Source organism: Mesoplodon mirus, assembly GCF_964341445.2.
Source record: "Mesoplodon mirus genome assembly, chromosome: 12".
NCBI lineage: Eukaryota > Metazoa > Chordata > Mammalia > Artiodactyla > Ziphiidae > Mesoplodon > Mesoplodon mirus.
In genome coordinates, this window is record NC_138988.1 from 45,884,915 (window position 1) to 45,901,398 (window position 16,484).

A 16,484-nucleotide genomic window follows, 5' to 3' on the forward strand; every position below is an offset into this window, starting at 1 on the left:
GAGGCCCCTGGGTGAGCCCCTTGCCCTTTCTGAAAGACAGGACCACCTCCAGGAACTACCTGGGTGCTGTGCCCCTCTGGGACCTGCTGGTGGGGTGAACAAGCAGTTGAAAGCACTGATCAGAGGGACAGGCAGTGACATCACTGAGATCACAAAACGGGGAGGTGACTCAGTCCTGGCCCAGCCTGAGGCCCCCTCGCCAATCCCCCCTGCCCCGCCCAAGCCTGAGGTTATAAACAAGTGACTCAGAAGAATGGTGGGAGAATGCCCCATAACAGTTCACACCAGGGGCTAAATTTAACCCACAGCTGTAGCCTCTGGCACTCTGGGAACAAGTTAATCTTGGTGGCTGAGGCTGATGTGTGTGTGCATGTGTGGAGTAGGGGGAGGGTGGTCAGAGGTCCAGAGCAGGGTGGGCATTGGGACCAGCTGTCCCAGACCTCTACCCCGATTCCATACATGCTAGACAGGGTGCAGGGGCCCCAAGGCTGCGCAGGCTCAAGCCAAGCTTAGTATGGACCAAGAACCGAGCATAGACAGCTTTCTTGGAATATTAAACTGAGTGTTATGTTTGTTTTTTGATCCCTGGGGGTTTAAACACCTAGAATAGTTGAATCCTATGAAATTAAATCTTCTGGCATGTCTGACAACTTACAGGGTTAAACCCTGTTCCAGTGTACTCGCAGAGACACAGAACCTCAGTGCTTCCGAATCTCAGAAGAAATGAGGCCCTTAAGATCGCCCATCTCTTCACTGTGTAGGAAGGGAAACTGAGGCTCAACAGAATGATCTGGCTTTCCCAGGACCCACAGGAAAGTGGTGCCCTTGTTTATTTAAGTACCTTCTTGCTTTCTTGCACAGTCCAAGGAGGCTCTCAGAGCTGGGGCAGAAAGGGGAAAAGTCTTCCCACTTTAAAGTTGAGGCAACAGGGTCCCCATGCCCAAGTTCATTGAGCTGGAAACCCAAGCACACTGTGTCCAGGGGTGGCTGGAGCAAGATACACTCCAAGGAGGAGGATAGAGGCACAAAGGGCAGAAAGGCCGAGAAGGCATGAAGGAAGGGAGACCGTGGAAGAGGGACTCAAAGGCTTCCCTCTCCTTGGACTGAGGGGCGGAGCTTGGGTCATCCCCTCCCCGAGAGGTATCACCCAACCAAGGAAAGCCGTCAAAGCCTCTCTGTGCTCCGTTTAGAAATGAGACAGCGAGGCCCTCATCTTTCAGGGACAGAGACACCCCACCCCCATCCCATGAGCCCCTGGGCTGAGTCAAGACTGCTCTGGGAGGGGGCCTCAGCCCAGCTGTCCCCTCTGCGTCATGTGCAGGAGGCCAGGCAGCTCGCCTTACAGGGCCCAGTCCACCTCTATATATAGTCCAGCTCGGACAGCTGCATAGACTGTGTGCGACCCAGCAAGAAGGCAGGGAGTGCGGAGAGAAGGCCACCCACCATGGCGTTGGGCTTGGAGCAGGCGGAGGAGCAGCGGCTGTACCAGCAGACGCTCCTGCAGGACGGGCTCAAGGACATGCTGGACCACGGCAAGTTCCTCGACTGCGTGGTGCGGGTGGGTGAGCGCGAGTTCCCATGCCACCGCCTGGTGCTGGCTGCCTGCAGCCCCTACTTCCGGGCGCGCTTCCTGGCCGAGCCCGAGCGCGCGGGCGAGCTGCGCCTGGAGGAGGTGTCCCCTGACGTGGTGGCCCAGGTGCTACACTACCTGTACACGTCAGAGATCGCGCTGGACGAGGCAAGCGTGCAGGACCTGTTCGCCGCGGCGCACCGCTTCCAGATCCCATCCATCTTCACCATCTGCGTGTCCTTCCTGCAGAAGCGCCTGTGCCTCGCCAACTGCCTGGCGGTCTTCCGCCTAGGCCTCCTGCTCGACTGCGCGCGCCTTGCCGTGGCCGCCCGCGACTTCATCTGCGCGCGCTTCTCGCTGGTGGCCCGCGACGCCGACTTCCTCGGGCTCTCAGCTGACGAGCTCATCGCCATCATCTCCAGCGATGGCCTCAACGTGGAGAAGGAGGAGGCCGTTTTCGAGGCGGTGATGAGATGGGCGAGCAGCGGCGACGCCGAGGGGCAGGCCGAGCGCCAGCGCTCGCTGCCCACCATCTTCGAGAGCGTGCGCTTCCGCCTGCTGCCGCGCGCCTTCCTAGAGAGCCGCGTGGAGCGCCACCCTCTCGTGCGTGCCCAGCCCGAGCTGCTGCGCAAGGTGCAGATGGTGAAGGATGCGCACGAGGGCCGCATCACCGTGCTGCGCAAGAAGAAGGAGAAGGGGAAGGAGGCAGTGGGGGCCAAGGCCACTGACAAGGGCACAGTCGAAGCCAAGGCAGAGGAGGAAGAAGAGGAGGCCGAGCGCGTCCTACCCGGGATCCTCAATGACACCCTGCGCTTTGGCATGTTCCTACAGGACCTCATTTTCATGATCAGTGAGGAGGGCGCCGTGGCCTATGACCCGGCAGCCAACGAGTGCTACTGTGCCTCCCTCTCCACCCAGATCCCCAAGAACCACGTCAGTCTAGTGACCAAGGAGAACCAGGTCTTCGTGGCTGGGGGTCTTTTCTACGATGAGGACAACAAAGAGGACCCCATGAGTGCTTACTTCTTGCAGGTGCCTGGCCAGCCTTGGGAGGGGCGTGGCCAGTTTTGATTTCTGGGCAGCCTTGGGGCCCAAGAGAGGCCTGTGTCTACTTGTTGGGGAATGTTATTGGGTCTAGGCTGAGATGTGGACCGGGGAGGATGACTGACAGCCACTTGCCTGAAGGCTGAAGATAGTTATAGGCAGTTGACAATAAGATGCATAACTTTGGTGTCTCAGTTTCAGGGAGATGTCAGCCTCAGGATGGTCTGATATGTTGGAGGCCCTAGCTCTGCACTGCGGGTGGGGTCAGGGACAGTGAGAAGGACGAATAAGGTCAGTGTAGGGGTCCTGGCCAAGAACTTTGCATGAGGCCGGGACTGGAATGTGGAACGGAGTGTCTCAAACAAAGGGACCATCCTCCCTTGCTTTCCCATTGCACAGATGGGGAAACTGAGGCCCAGGAAGGACCAGGAGAGTGGAGTGCCCAGTCCAAGTTATAATGTGACAGTGGGATCTCAGAGGGCAGGAATGGTTTTCTGGAGACTGGCCATGCAGGTGTGAGGCTTGCTAGTTGGCTGAATTTGGAGACATGGAGGGGAGGGTGCAGTGCTTCTGGCTGGGAACCAGTGAGCAGGGGACGGAGATGGGAAGGAGCCTATAGTGAGTGGTGTGCTTAGTGAGGCCTGACCAGTTTTGAGAGCAGTGAGGGGCAGTGTGGTGCCAGGGTTAAGCTGGGGCGGGTGGGAGGGGGGGCATCTCTACCAGCCAAGGCACATCATGGGCACATTGTTTATTCTCTCTGGGCCTCTGTTCGTAAGTGGGGATATTATTCTTCCTTGCTTGATACGGTTGTTTGAAGGTTAATTGATGGTTATAAAATGTTCAACAGCACAGTGCTCAGCCCTCAGAAAACTCTCCCAAAAGATGAGCCCCTAGTATGGTTATTAAAAGACTGTTGGGGAAATTTCCTGGCGGTCCAGTGGTTAGGACTCCACTCTCACTGCCTGGGGTGCCGGTGCAACCCGTGGTGGGGAAACTAAGATCCCACAAGCCGCAGGGGTGCGCCAGAAAAGAAAAAAGAAAAAACCTGTTGGGGTACACAGGGTCGCAGACTTACACTGTAGATTTTAAGGGGTGAGTGGTTGTATTTGGATGTTTCCTGTGCAGTGCGATGGAGTGGAAAACAGGGAGCAGGCAGGCCTCAGTTCAGGAGTTGTACTGGGGAGGTCCAGGACGGCAGCTACGCCTCCCTCTCAGAGGCCCCTTCTCAGCTCTGTATGGGATGCCCCATCACGGTGCTATAACGGTGGTCTCCCGGCACCTGCGGGGTGTGGGACGGTCGGCTGTTCTCAGCCTGATAGGAGGAGAGGCACTGTCTCCAGGCACCGCCTCCAGTCTGCGCTGGCCCTACCTGGAGACCCGGACTCCTCTGTGACCTGGGGGTGGCCAGACGGGGCTGCGGTGGGGCCGGGCTGGGACTGGGGCGGGGGGTTGGTGGGGGACGTGGGGGGCGGTCGCTGACTGGCCACCCGGCCCGCAGTTTGACCACCTGGACTCAGAGTGGCTGGGGATGCCGCCGCTGCCCTCGCCGCGCTGCCTCTTCGGCCTGGGAGAGGCTCTTAACTCCATCTACGTGGTCGGCGGCCGAGAACTCAAGGACGACGAGCGCAGCCTGGACTCGGTCATGTGCTACGACAGGCTGTGAGCGCGGCCTGGGGGCGGGGCCGAGGGGCCTGGGGGCTGGTCCAGGACGGCGGCGGGGCGGGGCGGGGGCGGGCTTGGGTAGGGGCTGGGTGGGGTTGGCAGGTGGGGTGGGAGCGAGGAGCTAAGAGGTCTGGGAGTTCCGGTAACGAATCGGGGGCATCCCAATATGTGTTGGGTGGTGGGTGAATGCAGAGACGGGGGCTGAGAGCGCCCTACTCCCCTCCCCTCTAGGTCGTTCAAATGGGGCGAATCGGACCCGCTGCCTTATGCCGTGTACGGCCACTCTGTGCTCTCCCATATGGACCTTGTCTACGTCATTGGCGGCAAAGGTAGCGACAGGTGAGGCGCGGGCCAGGAAGGAGTGCAGCAGCCGGGTCGGCGGGTAGAACGGAAGCAGAGTCTCCCCGAGGCTGTCAGGGGTCTGTCCTGACTGCCTTGCGAGGCAGCTGGAGGGACTGGGCCAAGGGAAGAGGCGGCCCTGCTCCCGCCTCCTCCTTCTCACTCACTGCCCACCCCCACAGGAAGTGCCTGAACAAGATGTGCGTCTATGACCCTAAGAAGTTCGAGTGGAGGGAGCTGGCCCCCATGAAGACTGCCCGCTCACTTTTCGGGGCCACCATCCATGACGGCCGCATTTTTGTGGCTGCTGGGGTCACAGACACAGGGCTGACCAGTTCAGCTGAGGTGTACAACATCGTGGACGGCAAGTATGGCTGCTTCCCCCCTCCCTGCCCCCGTTCCACTGGACAGCCAGGGACAAAGGGCCCCACTGTACCAGCTGTGTGGCTTTAGGCCTATGTCAGCCCTCTCTGTGTCTGCCCTGGCAGGAAACATAGCCTCTGTCTTGAGTCTCCACTGTGCAGCTTGGACATCAGCACAGAACTAGCCCCTCTACTCTGATCAGCAGTGAGGTGGGCTTCCCCCACAAGGGTTGTGGCCAGCCTGGTCTGCAGGAGAGAGCTCCCCGGAGATGCCAGGTTCCTCATTCAGAGACTCGTACCAGGCACTGGCCTGGTGCTAGGGATACAGCAGTGACTGAGACAGAAGCTGCCCTGCCCTGGGAGATCGGGAAGAAAACTGAGCTGGCAGACCAGTTAGACTCAGCCAGCTAAAGGGGTGGTGGGAGAAGGATGCCCAAAGGCAAAGGAAGGCTGGTGCCAAGGCATTTAGGAGAAAAAAAAGGCAGGCTCATTGGAGGAGAGGGCATTGGTCAGGTTGGATGGAGTGTGGTGGGTGAAGGGAGGCGGGGATTGTGGGTACTGGGGCTGGAGAGGGTGCATTCGGGCTGAGGGACTTTATCCTGAGAGTAATGAAATGCCTCTGATGGGTTTTAAGCTCCCTTCTGTGTTTTCCTAAGATGCCTCATGGCAGCTCATGTAGAGAAGAGATTAGGGATTTCCTAGGAGGCAGGGGTACAGCTGTATAGCAAGAAGTGATGGTGGTCTGGAGCTGGGGGTACAGCAGGGATGGGGCAGAGAGGATGCACTGGAGAAAGACTTAGGCCAGCGCTTTTCATGTGCCCACGAATCCCTGGGGATCATGCTTTGAATGCAGATTCTGATTCTCAGGTATGGGGAGGGACCTCAGAGTATATTTCTAATAAACCCACTGGTGATGCTGATGCTGCCAGTCCATGGGCCATACTCAGTAGCAAGAGTTTAGCAGACAGAAGAAATAGCATGTAGCAATTGATTGGATGGTGGGGGTGAGAGGGAGAGGTGGATGCTTTTGAGGGTGAGAGGTCATTTATTTTTTTTAATTAATTAATTTACTCATTTATTTTTGGCTGCGTTTGGTCGTCATTGCTGTGCGCGGGCTTTCTCTAGTTGTGGCGAGCGGGGGCTACTATTCGTTGTGGTGCGCGGGCTTCTCATTGTGGTGGCTTCTCGTTGTGGAGCATGGGCTCTAGGCGTGCGGGCTTCAGCCGTTGTGGCACGCGGGCTCAGTAGTTGTGGCTCGCAGGCTCTAGCGCGCAGGCTCAGTAGTTGTGGCGCACGAGCTTAGTTGCTCCGCAGCATGTGGGATCTTCCCAGAACAGGGCTCGAAACCCGTGTCCCCTGCATTGGCAGGCGGATTCTTAACCACTGCGCCACCAGGGAAGTCCCAAGGAGGTCATTTGTTGAAGAACTGTTGGAGTTAGGTAGGACAAGTGAGGGTTGAGTTAAAACATGTGGATTTGAGGCACCTGGGTGTCCAGGAGGAGCCCACTAGGGCAAAGAGAGAGCTCGAGGGTGAGATCTGGGGAGGGGGCACAGTACATGGAGGGGACAATCTCCCTCAGGAGACAGGATGTTAGTGGGAGAAGCCGAGGCCCAAGCCCTGGGGGCAGCAGGGGCAGATACATTATTCAGCAAGGAATCCCAAGAGGTGAGGCTGGGAGGTGGGAAGTGAAGAAAGTCACATCAGCAGAAGTGCATACTGTGGACCCTGGATTCCAGAGCCCTGTGGTGGCTGGGGACCCGAGAGCAGTTTTGGAGGGATGAAGACCCAACTTCGGGAGCCAGGGAGGGGAGTGAAGGCACCTTGAGAGTCACTGGGCCATGAAGGGGAGAAAAGGGACGGGGCAGGAGTGCAAGGGACGGTCTCATGGTCACTGAGGTAGCAAGCTGGAGTTGGTTCAGGAGCAAAGGCGGGACATTGGGGAGAGCCCTGCTGGGTTTCATGGGGCAGGTTAGATGGAATGACAAGCGGACCATGGAGGGAAACGGGAGGGGCAAGAGAATGGGGAAGAAGTGAAGACCAGAGGGCATTCCTGAGAGGTCAGGAAGCAGGTTGTGCTGGGAGCACGGGTGCCTGGGAGTCGGATTTTGCAGGGTGCAGCTGAAGCTGTGAGTGCTGGCGGGGGGACAGTCACTGGGCTCTCTGCGGCCCCCCGGGGGCGGGTGAGGCACCTCCTCACGCCCCCTCCTTCCTGCCAGGTGGGCACCCTTTGAGGCCTTCCCACAAGAGCGCAGCTCGCTCAGCCTGGTCAGCCTGGCGGGCACGCTCTATGCCATCGGCGGCTTTGCTACACTGGAGACTGAGTCCGGGGAGCTGGTTCCCACAGAGCTCAACGACATCTGGAGGTGAGCCTGGCCCTAGGGAGGTGAGAGGAATCGTGAGCAAGGCCAGCTGGGCACCGAGGCAGCGCCCAGCAGGCTCATCTGTGGGCAGAGCTGATCCCTCTTCCAGGAAATCCTGTGGGGACAGGGCAGCAGACATGCCTTGCTCAGCCCAGGGTCTCTCCAGTTTGTTGGGAAAGTCTGGGTTTGCACACATGGCACCACGCCGCCCTGTGGGGCATCGACAGTGTCAGTCAGGAGCTGGTGCCAAGGTTAGGGCCCAGACCCACAGAACCGGGCCCCAGGAAGCAGAGCAGGCCCTGAGAGGCAGCCAGCTCTTTCCTCTCCCCCCTCCTGAGCGGGAGAGCTGGGTCGGGATTGAGAAGTACCTGGATCCCAGCTTCTCAGAGCCATTGCTTCTATGGCTGGTCCTAGCTGGGGGTGGAGGGGAGAGGTTTCGGCAGCCGGGGGCAGCTTCTGAACCTTCAGTGATGCCCAGTGCTCCTCTAGAGAGCAGTGCTGCTGGGAGAGCAGGACCCGGGCGGGGGGGGGAATTCTCGGAGAGTTGAGTACAGAAATTCTCAAGAGGAGGGGTTTGGGGAGGTGCAGACCTTCCTGGAGGGAGGTGGACTTCAAGGAGTGCGGGCTTCCTGAGAGGGGGCTCTTCCTGGAAGGTAGGGCAGGTGTTCTTTGGGGGTGGGACCCCTTTCCCAGAGCGTGGGCGCTCTCCAGGAGCTGACCTTCCTGGAGATGGGCCTGAGGCTGGAGGGCGGCACTCCCCAGGGGTGGCCTAGTGCACCCAGCCACCCCTCCCTGCTGGGTCCCACCCAGGTCTTGGCTGACCGAGTTCCTCGTCCCTGTCTCCACTCCTCCCACCCCAGGTACAATGAGGAGGAGAAGAAGTGGGAGGGGGTCCTGCGGGAGGTCGCCTATGCCGCTGGCGCCACCTTCCTACCTGTACGGCTCAATGTGCTGCGCCTGACCAAGCTGTGACCCGCCCAGAGGACCTGACTACGCGCCCGCCCATGCTGCAGCTCACACAGGCCCGGCCTTCCGGGATGGGGGCTCCAGGGAGGAGTCTGGGAGAGGCAAAGCCCACCTGTATCCCATCCCGTCATAGTGCCCAGGGGGCCGCTTCAGCCAGGAAAGGGAAATCGCTGCCTGGAGCCAGCCTTTCGGGCACGGACGAGAAACTTTTGGCCTCTCCGGTGTCTCCATATCCCCCCGTGTTCTTGGCCCATGAGGCAGAACCTCGGGGGGTGGTGAGGCTGCATCCTGGCCCAGCCCCGGCCTGGCTGTGTGTGCCCGTAAACCCCCCATAGAACTCAGTCTCCTCGCCTGCAGGTGGGGAGGGTCCCGATCGAGTGCACCTTGCAGCCTGGGTAAGTCTCCTGTAAGAAGAATAAAGTGCCTTCCGAGCAAGCAGCTCGGGGTCTGGGATCAGGTGCTCCAAGCGTCAGTGACCAGGTGGTTTGAAGACCTGGGGCTTCCGTGTTCAGCTGCTGGGCTGCCAAGGTCGGTGGTCTCTGCCCTCCACGTGTGTCTCCTACACGTTCTGTTTGCGCCAAGAGCTTGAGCCCCCTCCCTGAACCTCCAGCTCCTCATCCGGCCTGGACAGGGAGCCAGGAGACTGCTGGAGGAAGGGGCAGGGAAGAGCCAAAGCGCGGTAAAAAGGCTTTTATTCTATCAGTCAGGCCCCTCCCAGGAAGAGCTGAGCAGAGCCCATCCCTCTTCCCCTCTCCCCTACTCGGACTTCTCTTTGTCCTGCCTCTGCTCCTCCTCCAGCATCAGGGTTCGCTCTCGCTCCTTCACCAGCTGGACACCACAGTAGGTGACAAACAGGACGGCCAGCGTGGTCTGGGGGAACCCTGTGTGGGGAAGAGGTCATGGGCGCCTGGAAGCAGCTCCCCTTTCCCCCAGTGACTCTGCTCTCCCCGCTTGACTGTCCCTCCCTGCTGAGTCCCTGGGGAATTGCGGTGGGGTGGGGACATTTCAGGAAGTCACAGTCCTTGAGGTTGATACCTGGCATATTCCGTATGCCCCGTCCCTCACCTGTGAGTAGCAGGCGCTGGGCGACCAGCTTTGTAAACTCAAAGCTGTTCAAGCTTACAAGGTTGTACATGATGATGGCCCAGAAGTTCATGGCCCCAAAGATGGCTCGGACCCTGCGGGACATCTGCTCCGACAGAGAGGCCTGCTGGGTCCAGGAAAACATAGGCAGTGAGGCAAGAGGCCCAGGGGAAAGAGGACGTGGCGGGTCAGAGGCCTTGCCTATGTGGCCACCTGGGTCCTGGGGATATGCCTGTGTCCCTGAGAGTCCCCGGTCAGCTCTCCCTCATTGTTAAAAGATGGGAAACTGAACTCTGGAGAGAGGGCAGGGCCTGAACAACACAGCCAGGCCCGGGTGCCCCCCGACCCTGCAGAAGGGAAGGGAGGGCCAGGTACCCACAGAGGGAGCCATTGCCCCGACAATCCGGAGCGGGGTGGTAGTGAGAAAGTTCTGGACTGGCAGCCAAGTGTGGCTGGAAGACTCCAGAGAGCAGTAGTGCCACCCCCTCCAGTGCCCCAGACAACCCAGCCCCAGACCTTCCTTGCTCACCTCAATTCGTGCCAGGGGCCCCCACTCTGCCAGCTTCTGTACCCAGAGCTCAAAGTTGAGGCCAAAGCAGTTAAGGCATGACCACAAGTAGACAGTATCACAAGGTCCGAGCCACAGAGTGGTGACGGCAAATGTGGCCACAGTGGCCCCCAGCTCTGGGATCACCGCAGAGTGCTCCCCACCAATGTGGTCATACACATACCTGCAGGCAAGGCGGGAAAAGGGGCCGGTGGGAGTGCGGGAAAAGGCAGGTGGGAGACGGGCAAAGGATACACAACGGGGGCAGCTTCCTCAACGCTATCCTCCTGGGCACATTCAACACTCTGGGCCTCAGGTGGCTGCTCCTCCTCTACCCAACTTCAGAACGTGGAGGGCTTAGCCTTGAAGTTCCTGTCTTCTCTAGCTACCTTCATTTCTCCAAGTGATCTCATTCAGACTCTGAATACTGTCTCTATGCTGACAAGCCCCAAATCTGTCTCTTTAGCCCAGTCTCTCTCCTGACTCATATATCCAACTGTTACCAGACATCTCACATGAATGACCAACTCCCCCATCCCTGCCCAAACCCACTTCATTCCCATCTCAGCTAATGATACCACCATCCATTCAGTTGCCGGCCAGGAGCCTTGGTGCCATCTTGGATTCTCAATTCCCCTCTCCACTCACATCCAAACCAGCAAATGCTACGGGCTCCACTTGGTCCTGAGCATTGCTTATCACCTCCACTACCACCACCCTAGTCCAGGCGATCATCTCCCGTCACACAGATTACTGAAAGAGCCTCTTAAGTCATCTCCCTGCTTCTGCCTCTGCCCCCTACTATCCGTTGTCCACACAGCAGCTAGAGGCATCTTTTAAGAGTGTAACCCAGATCACCTCACTTCCACAATCACACCCTCCTGGCAATAGCTCATTACAATTAGAATAAACTCAACCACCTTCCTGTGGCTAGAAGATCCCACGTCATCTGGTTTCTGCCTCCCTCCCTGACCTATCACCCACCATTCTCCCCTTCATTCACTATGCTCTCCCCTTACTGGTCTTTCTGATACTCAGACACACACAGCTGGTTCCTGTCTTAAGGCCTTTGTACCTGTTGTTCCCTCTGTTCTCTTCTCCAAATTTCGTTATCACTCAAGTCTCAGTTCATCTCACAGAGGCCTACCCGAACCCCAACTAAAGAAGCTTCTACCCCATTACACTCTTTACACTCTTTTATTTTCTTCATATCACTTACCACTCTCTAAAATTATCTTTTTTTTTTTTAACCTGTTTATGGTCTGTTTCTCTCCACTAGGCTGTAAGTTCCATGAGTTCACGGTCTTTGCCATGTTCACTGCATGTTCACTGTATCCCAAGTGCCTAGAACAGTGCCTGGCATGTAGTAGGTACTCAATAAATATCTGTTAAATAAATTCAGTAGAAGACCCATTGCATAACCAGCCTCTCTGTTCTTTGACCTCCTCATTTCACTAATGGTTTCTTTTCCACTCCACCTCAGTCACCCACTCCCATGGCCACACCCCAACTTTTTCACCACTTGTTTGACTCCTTCCTAAGTCCCATGCTTCACCCTGCCCCCCCACCTGACCTGACTCCCTAGCTCCACTTCTTCAATCTCATTGACCTCCCCCCAACCTTCCTCATCTTGTGACCCCCTCCTATTTTTACCACCCTTCTTAACTGTATTCAGTGAGTCATCATTACAAATAACCTAAAAACCCTTCTCCCTCACTTCTTCCTTCTCACCCATCTGGGAAAGCCCAGTCACCCACTTTCTCCTCACCTGCACCCAAGAAGCAAAGCCCTGATGGGAAAAACCCCACACCTTCACATATTAGAATCCATAAATCCACTACCCCCAACCCCACTTGAGCTGTCAGTGCCACGGTTTCTCTGGTCAGCATCTTCTCTCAGGCTCTGCAGTGGCTACTCCACCTCATCTCTCCTGCAAGTGTGAATGGGTGTGGTGATCTAGGCAGGAGGAGAGAGGCAGCATCTGTGTGCCTCCCTGCACCCCCAACCCTGCATCTCTCAGCTGATGACCTTGCCTACTTCATGGAGAAAACCGAAGCTTTCAGGAGGAATCCCTCACCTTTCCACACTCACTGGCCATTTTTCTGCATCCGCACCAGCCTTTCTTCCTCCTCTGTGTCCCGAAGCCAGAGCTCTGCCTGATTCCATCGCCTCCCCACCTTCTCAGGGAGCTCGCTCCATCAATCACCCCTCTATCCTGTGCTGCCAACTTCCTCCTTTCTATTGAATAACTCCCCTCGGCACCCAAGCATGTCCCATTATTTCCTGTCTTTAAAACACCCACTTCTCCCTTCGGCCACTTCTGGGTGTCCCCCTTCAGTACCAGGCTTCTTCCAGGAGCTGTCCACACGGAACTACCCTGCGGTTCCTTTGTCCCCCACGCCCCCAGCCCCGACTCCTCCCCGCCTCTGCCTCTCCAGGGAAAGGCTGAGAACCTCCATGCCACCCACGCTCATGCTCAGTCTCTGGCTTCCTTGACCATCAGCATCTGACCCAGTTACCCCTACCATGCCAGGATGGTCTTCCCTTAGCTGCCAGGGTGTCCCACGGTCCTGCCTGTTCTCCTGCTCCTCTGAGCGCTCCTTTCAGGCCCTTCTGCCGGCTCCTTCAACCAGAGTCCTTCCGGGCACACGACTTCCTGGGAGTCATTGCCCTCTCCTTCCTGATGCCCTCAATCCACGGCCAAGTGCTGTCCAGGCTGCCTGCTGTGTGTCTCCACTCCATTTCTCTCACCTCCAGGGGCCCCACCCAAGTCCAAACCTCTGTCTTTCACTTCGACCTCTGCCATGACCTCCTCCGTCTGTCCCTGCTTCCTCTGGCCCAGGGATGATCTTTGAAGACGTGGACCCACCTGGCCACGGCCCTGCTCAGTCACCTGGGGGATGGCTGTGACATCCCACCCCATCCCAACTCACCTGCAAAGCCAGTCGTTGATGCCACGGTCAAAGTGCCTGTGGGAGGAGAGCAGACAGGTGGGAATCAGCCAGGAGCCGAGCTCCGGGGCTTGGGGCAAGAGGCGAAGGGGAGGTGGGGATCCCGGAGGCGAGTCCCCGGACCTCGCACTCACGTCTCGGCGAAGACGTAGAGCGCTGTGATGCACTTGGGAGGCTGGGGCGGGTCCAAGTGGTCGAGGCGCGCCACGGTGTTGACGACGCCGAAGAGGACAGCCGCCTTCACCCAGTCGTACACCAGGTTTGAGTAGGCTAGGCCAGCTGGGGACAAGGGGTCGTCACGGCCCGGGGGGGCGTCACACTGACCTTCCTCCCGTCCCCCACCCCGCCCCGGGTCTTCCCAAATCCAGGGGAGGCGCTGAGCCCTGCCCTCCCCTACTGACACTCTCTCCCAAGCTGGTGGCGGGGGGGAGGTCCTTGCGCCCCGGCCGCTCCCACGGAGGCCCCGCCCCCACGTCCTGGGGGGAGGGGCTGACCCGGCGGAGACCCTATCCGGCTGCGGAAATCAGCCCCAGACCCCGGCGAGGTGGGCGGCCTCTGTCGGGTACCACTCCGGGCCCTCACAGGGCAAACCTACCTCCAAGTCCCACGTGTTTCAAAGGCTAAATCCCCGCTCCCCCACCCTGCGATAGGTGCTGTCCCCCGGGGCGCCAGCTTCCCCAGCTGTGACTCCGCCGCCATTGGGGCGCAGAGGGTCCGTCCTTCTGAAGTGGCGGCCCAGTCCTCATCCCAGTTCTGGGCCCGGCGCACACCCACCGAGGGCGCTGTCCGGGAGGCGGCTGGCGAACTTGAGGTCACTGGGGATGGTGAGGATGTAGAAGAAGTGGAAGAAGATGTCCACGGCCACGATGGCTACCACGCTGAGGCCCGCCTGGGCCCGGATGCGCCACAGCTCGCCCTCTCGCCGCACCGGCTCCACCTGGCTCACCTGAGGGACGGCTAGTGTCTGAGTGGGGGAGGCAAGCCCTGCGCGAGGAGCCCTGTCTGAGCGGTGAGTCCCGAACTAGCTGTCTGGGGATGCGAGGGTGAGGGGAGACGCGGCTTCATCCTGGCAACCCTGAGAGTGGAGACACGGGCCCCTCTGGGGTCTGAGGGGGGTTCACTTCCGCCCGGGGGGGGACGCAGTCCTGTCTTGGGAGCCCACAGGGTGTCCCCTCACCTGAGCGTGGAAGCGGTCAAAGGTCATAATGGGCCCGAAGAAGAAGAAGGGCAGGTAGAAATTGTACTTGAGCAGGTCAGCTAGGGAGTAGCGGCGGTCAGGGTGGGCACAGCTCTCCAGCGCAAAGCTGGTACAACGCAGCACCGTGAAACCGCTGCCCCCGTGAAACAGCACCTCTTGAAGATCAAAAGTCCCTGTTACAAACCCGCTCTGGATGGGAGAGAACAGGCCGCCAGCTCACCAGGGTGCCCCTTGTCTCTGGGAAGCCCACCCAGCCTCCTGCAGGGGCCCAGCCTGGTCCTGCCATCTCCCTCTCTGCCAGCGCCCGTCAACACTGGCCACCGAGGGCCAATTTCATGTTAAGTGCTAGGGCAGAGCAGGGAAGGAGCTGGACATGTCTCTGCTGCGGTGGAGGCGACCACCTTGTGGGCAGAGCATGCTCCATGGTCGAAGGCTTGAAGACGGGTGGGAAAGTGAAGGAAATGCTTGGGGAGACTTAGGAGGCAAACGTTTTGGATGGGGTGAGAGGTTTGGGGTCCTATCCCTGCACCCTCCACCCCTGCCCCGCCCCAGCGCATACCTGCCAGGAGATGAGGGGGTCCAGCTTGAAAGAGGCAAGGCTGGCCAGGCCGAGGCCGAGACAGAGCCAGGGCTGGTGCAAGAGTGAGACAACATAGAGGCCCACGCAGTGGCCAAGCAGCAGCAGCAGGTACCAAGGGCCCATCGTGCCCACCACCGCCAGGGCCCCGTACACAGCATACATCCAGGAGCGGAGCTGTGGACAGGGAGAAGGCTTCGTCTACCTCTCCATGTGAACGGAGGTGGGAGCCCAGGATGGCTTCCCTGCAACCCTTGTAGCTGAGGGGGAGGGGGAGGCGGGGGGGTGGTGCTCAGGTCCAGCTCACCTGGGGGGCAACCATAGTGCAGAGTTTAGCAAACAGCACGTGTCCGGAGAGAGCGAAGAAGATGGCGTTGCGGAAGGAGGTGAACCACATCACCCACTCGAAGTCAGCCACGTCCTGGGGCAGGCCCAGGCAGGTTAAGGTGGGGCGGGGGCAGAGTGGGCTGGCACTTGGGCTGGTCAGAGCCTCAACCCCTTCCCTGCCCCCAGAGTCTTGTGCATTAGAGGAGAGCAATGGCTGAGGTCCCTGCCTTCCCCTCTGAGGGAAGTACCAGGAAGGTAGGTAGAGAGGAATGAGGGGCACCACGTGGGCCGCCCTGCTGCTCCGAGCTCCCCCTCTGTCCAGCACATTGCCTGACATTCCACCATTATCGCGTTGTTCCTGGGGAGGATGGTGCTGGAGGCCCTGCGGAAGCCCGTCTCGGTTTGTTTCCTAAATGAGCAGGGTCTGAGGCAGGCTTGATTTGGCCCCAGGAGGACAGAGGAGGGGCCAGTGGAGAAACTGAAGATGCTGAAAATTCAAGCCAGAGACCTTCCCCATTGCGAGCCCTCTGTTATGTGGGACCATTGGGAACAGGGGAGAGCGGGGAAGGGTTTGGGACAGGAGAGATGGGCCAGGGATCAGAGACCCCGGTCAGGGACCCTGGGGTGCGAGGGACCTACCATCTTCCGGCCAATGTACTCCCAGCCGGGTCGCACAGACTCCCGGAAGGCTTTCCTGTGGGCCCCACCTGAGAACAGAGTCTGGTCTCAGGGCGCTTCACACCCACACCTGCCTCTACAGCAAGGCTGATGCCACCCTGGGGGGAGGGGAGAGGGTCTGGGTCTCTCTCTGCCTCTGCTTCTCTCTGGGTCTCACTGTGTGTCTGGGGTCAGGTCTCTGTACCCCTGAGTGTCTGAGACACACTCTCTCTCTCTCTTCCTCTGGCTCTGTCCAGGTCTCTGTCAGTGCTTCTGCATTTGAGTCTCCCTGTGGCTGCATCTGATTCAACCCTCCAGCCCCAAGGCCTAGGGACTGCCCTTGAGTCTGGAGCCTCTAAGTTTCTGGCCTTGCTGGGTGGAGCCCTGAGACCCCCAGCGGAAGAATGGTCCCACCCCTCTGTCCCGGGGCCCAGCTGTTACCTTGTGAAGCCTCAAGGAGGCCCCGGCCAGCATAGGCTAGGGCCCCGCTCAGCACCAGGGAGTACAGGCCCAGCTCTGCCGCGGGCAAGGCTGTCTTGATGCCCATAGCCTGGATGGGGCTGAGAGAGACAGATTGGGTGAGGGCACTGCTGCCCCCCGGCCCTGCCTAGCCCAGTTCATGGTCCCCACTGAGGTGATGGGGTCCCCATTCTGAAGAGAGACAGCCCCTTGGGCATCTCATGCCATCATTCTCCCCACCCGTCTCCCACTCCTCCCAGGCCCCCTGCCATTTTGTGCCCCGTCCTAGCTGCTACTCTCGCCCCCGCCCTTCCCACTGAAGGCTCTTGAAAGCATTGTCTTCACTCTCAGCCTGCCTTCTTCTCCTTCATTCACTCCTCC

General features: G+C 59.1%; 2 protein-coding genes across 2 annotated transcripts; one reads left to right on the forward strand and one right to left on the reverse strand.

Moving 5' to 3' along the window:
• Positions 1–1,444: 1,444 nt before the first annotated feature.
• Positions 1,445–8,693, forward strand: KLHL40 (kelch like family member 40; the record flags this gene model as incomplete). The annotated part of the gene is made up of 6 exons (XM_082638885.1): positions 1,445–2,602; positions 4,113–4,273; positions 4,508–4,615; positions 4,798–4,983; positions 7,195–7,341; positions 8,199–8,693. 6 exons carry the CDS (start codon positions 1,445–1,447, stop codon positions 8,308–8,310), a joined length of 1,872 nt encoding a protein of 623 aa, XP_082495011.1. The 3' UTR covers positions 8,311–8,693.
• Positions 8,694–9,034: 341 nt separating this feature from the next.
• Positions 9,035–16,231, reverse strand: HHATL (hedgehog acyltransferase like). Its single transcript, XM_082639111.1, has 11 exons — positions 16,086–16,231; positions 15,627–15,694; positions 14,968–15,081; positions 14,643–14,837; positions 14,063–14,272; positions 13,660–13,831; positions 13,020–13,164; positions 12,868–12,903; positions 9,917–10,118; positions 9,370–9,511; positions 9,035–9,185 (listed from the first exon to the last, which is right to left on the reverse strand). The coding sequence occupies exons 1-11, from the start codon at positions 16,189–16,191 to the stop codon at positions 9,061–9,063; spliced, it is 1,515 nt and encodes a 504-aa protein (XP_082495237.1). The 5' UTR covers positions 16,192–16,231; the 3' UTR covers positions 9,035–9,060.
• Between the last annotated feature and the right edge of the window lie 253 nt (positions 16,232–16,484).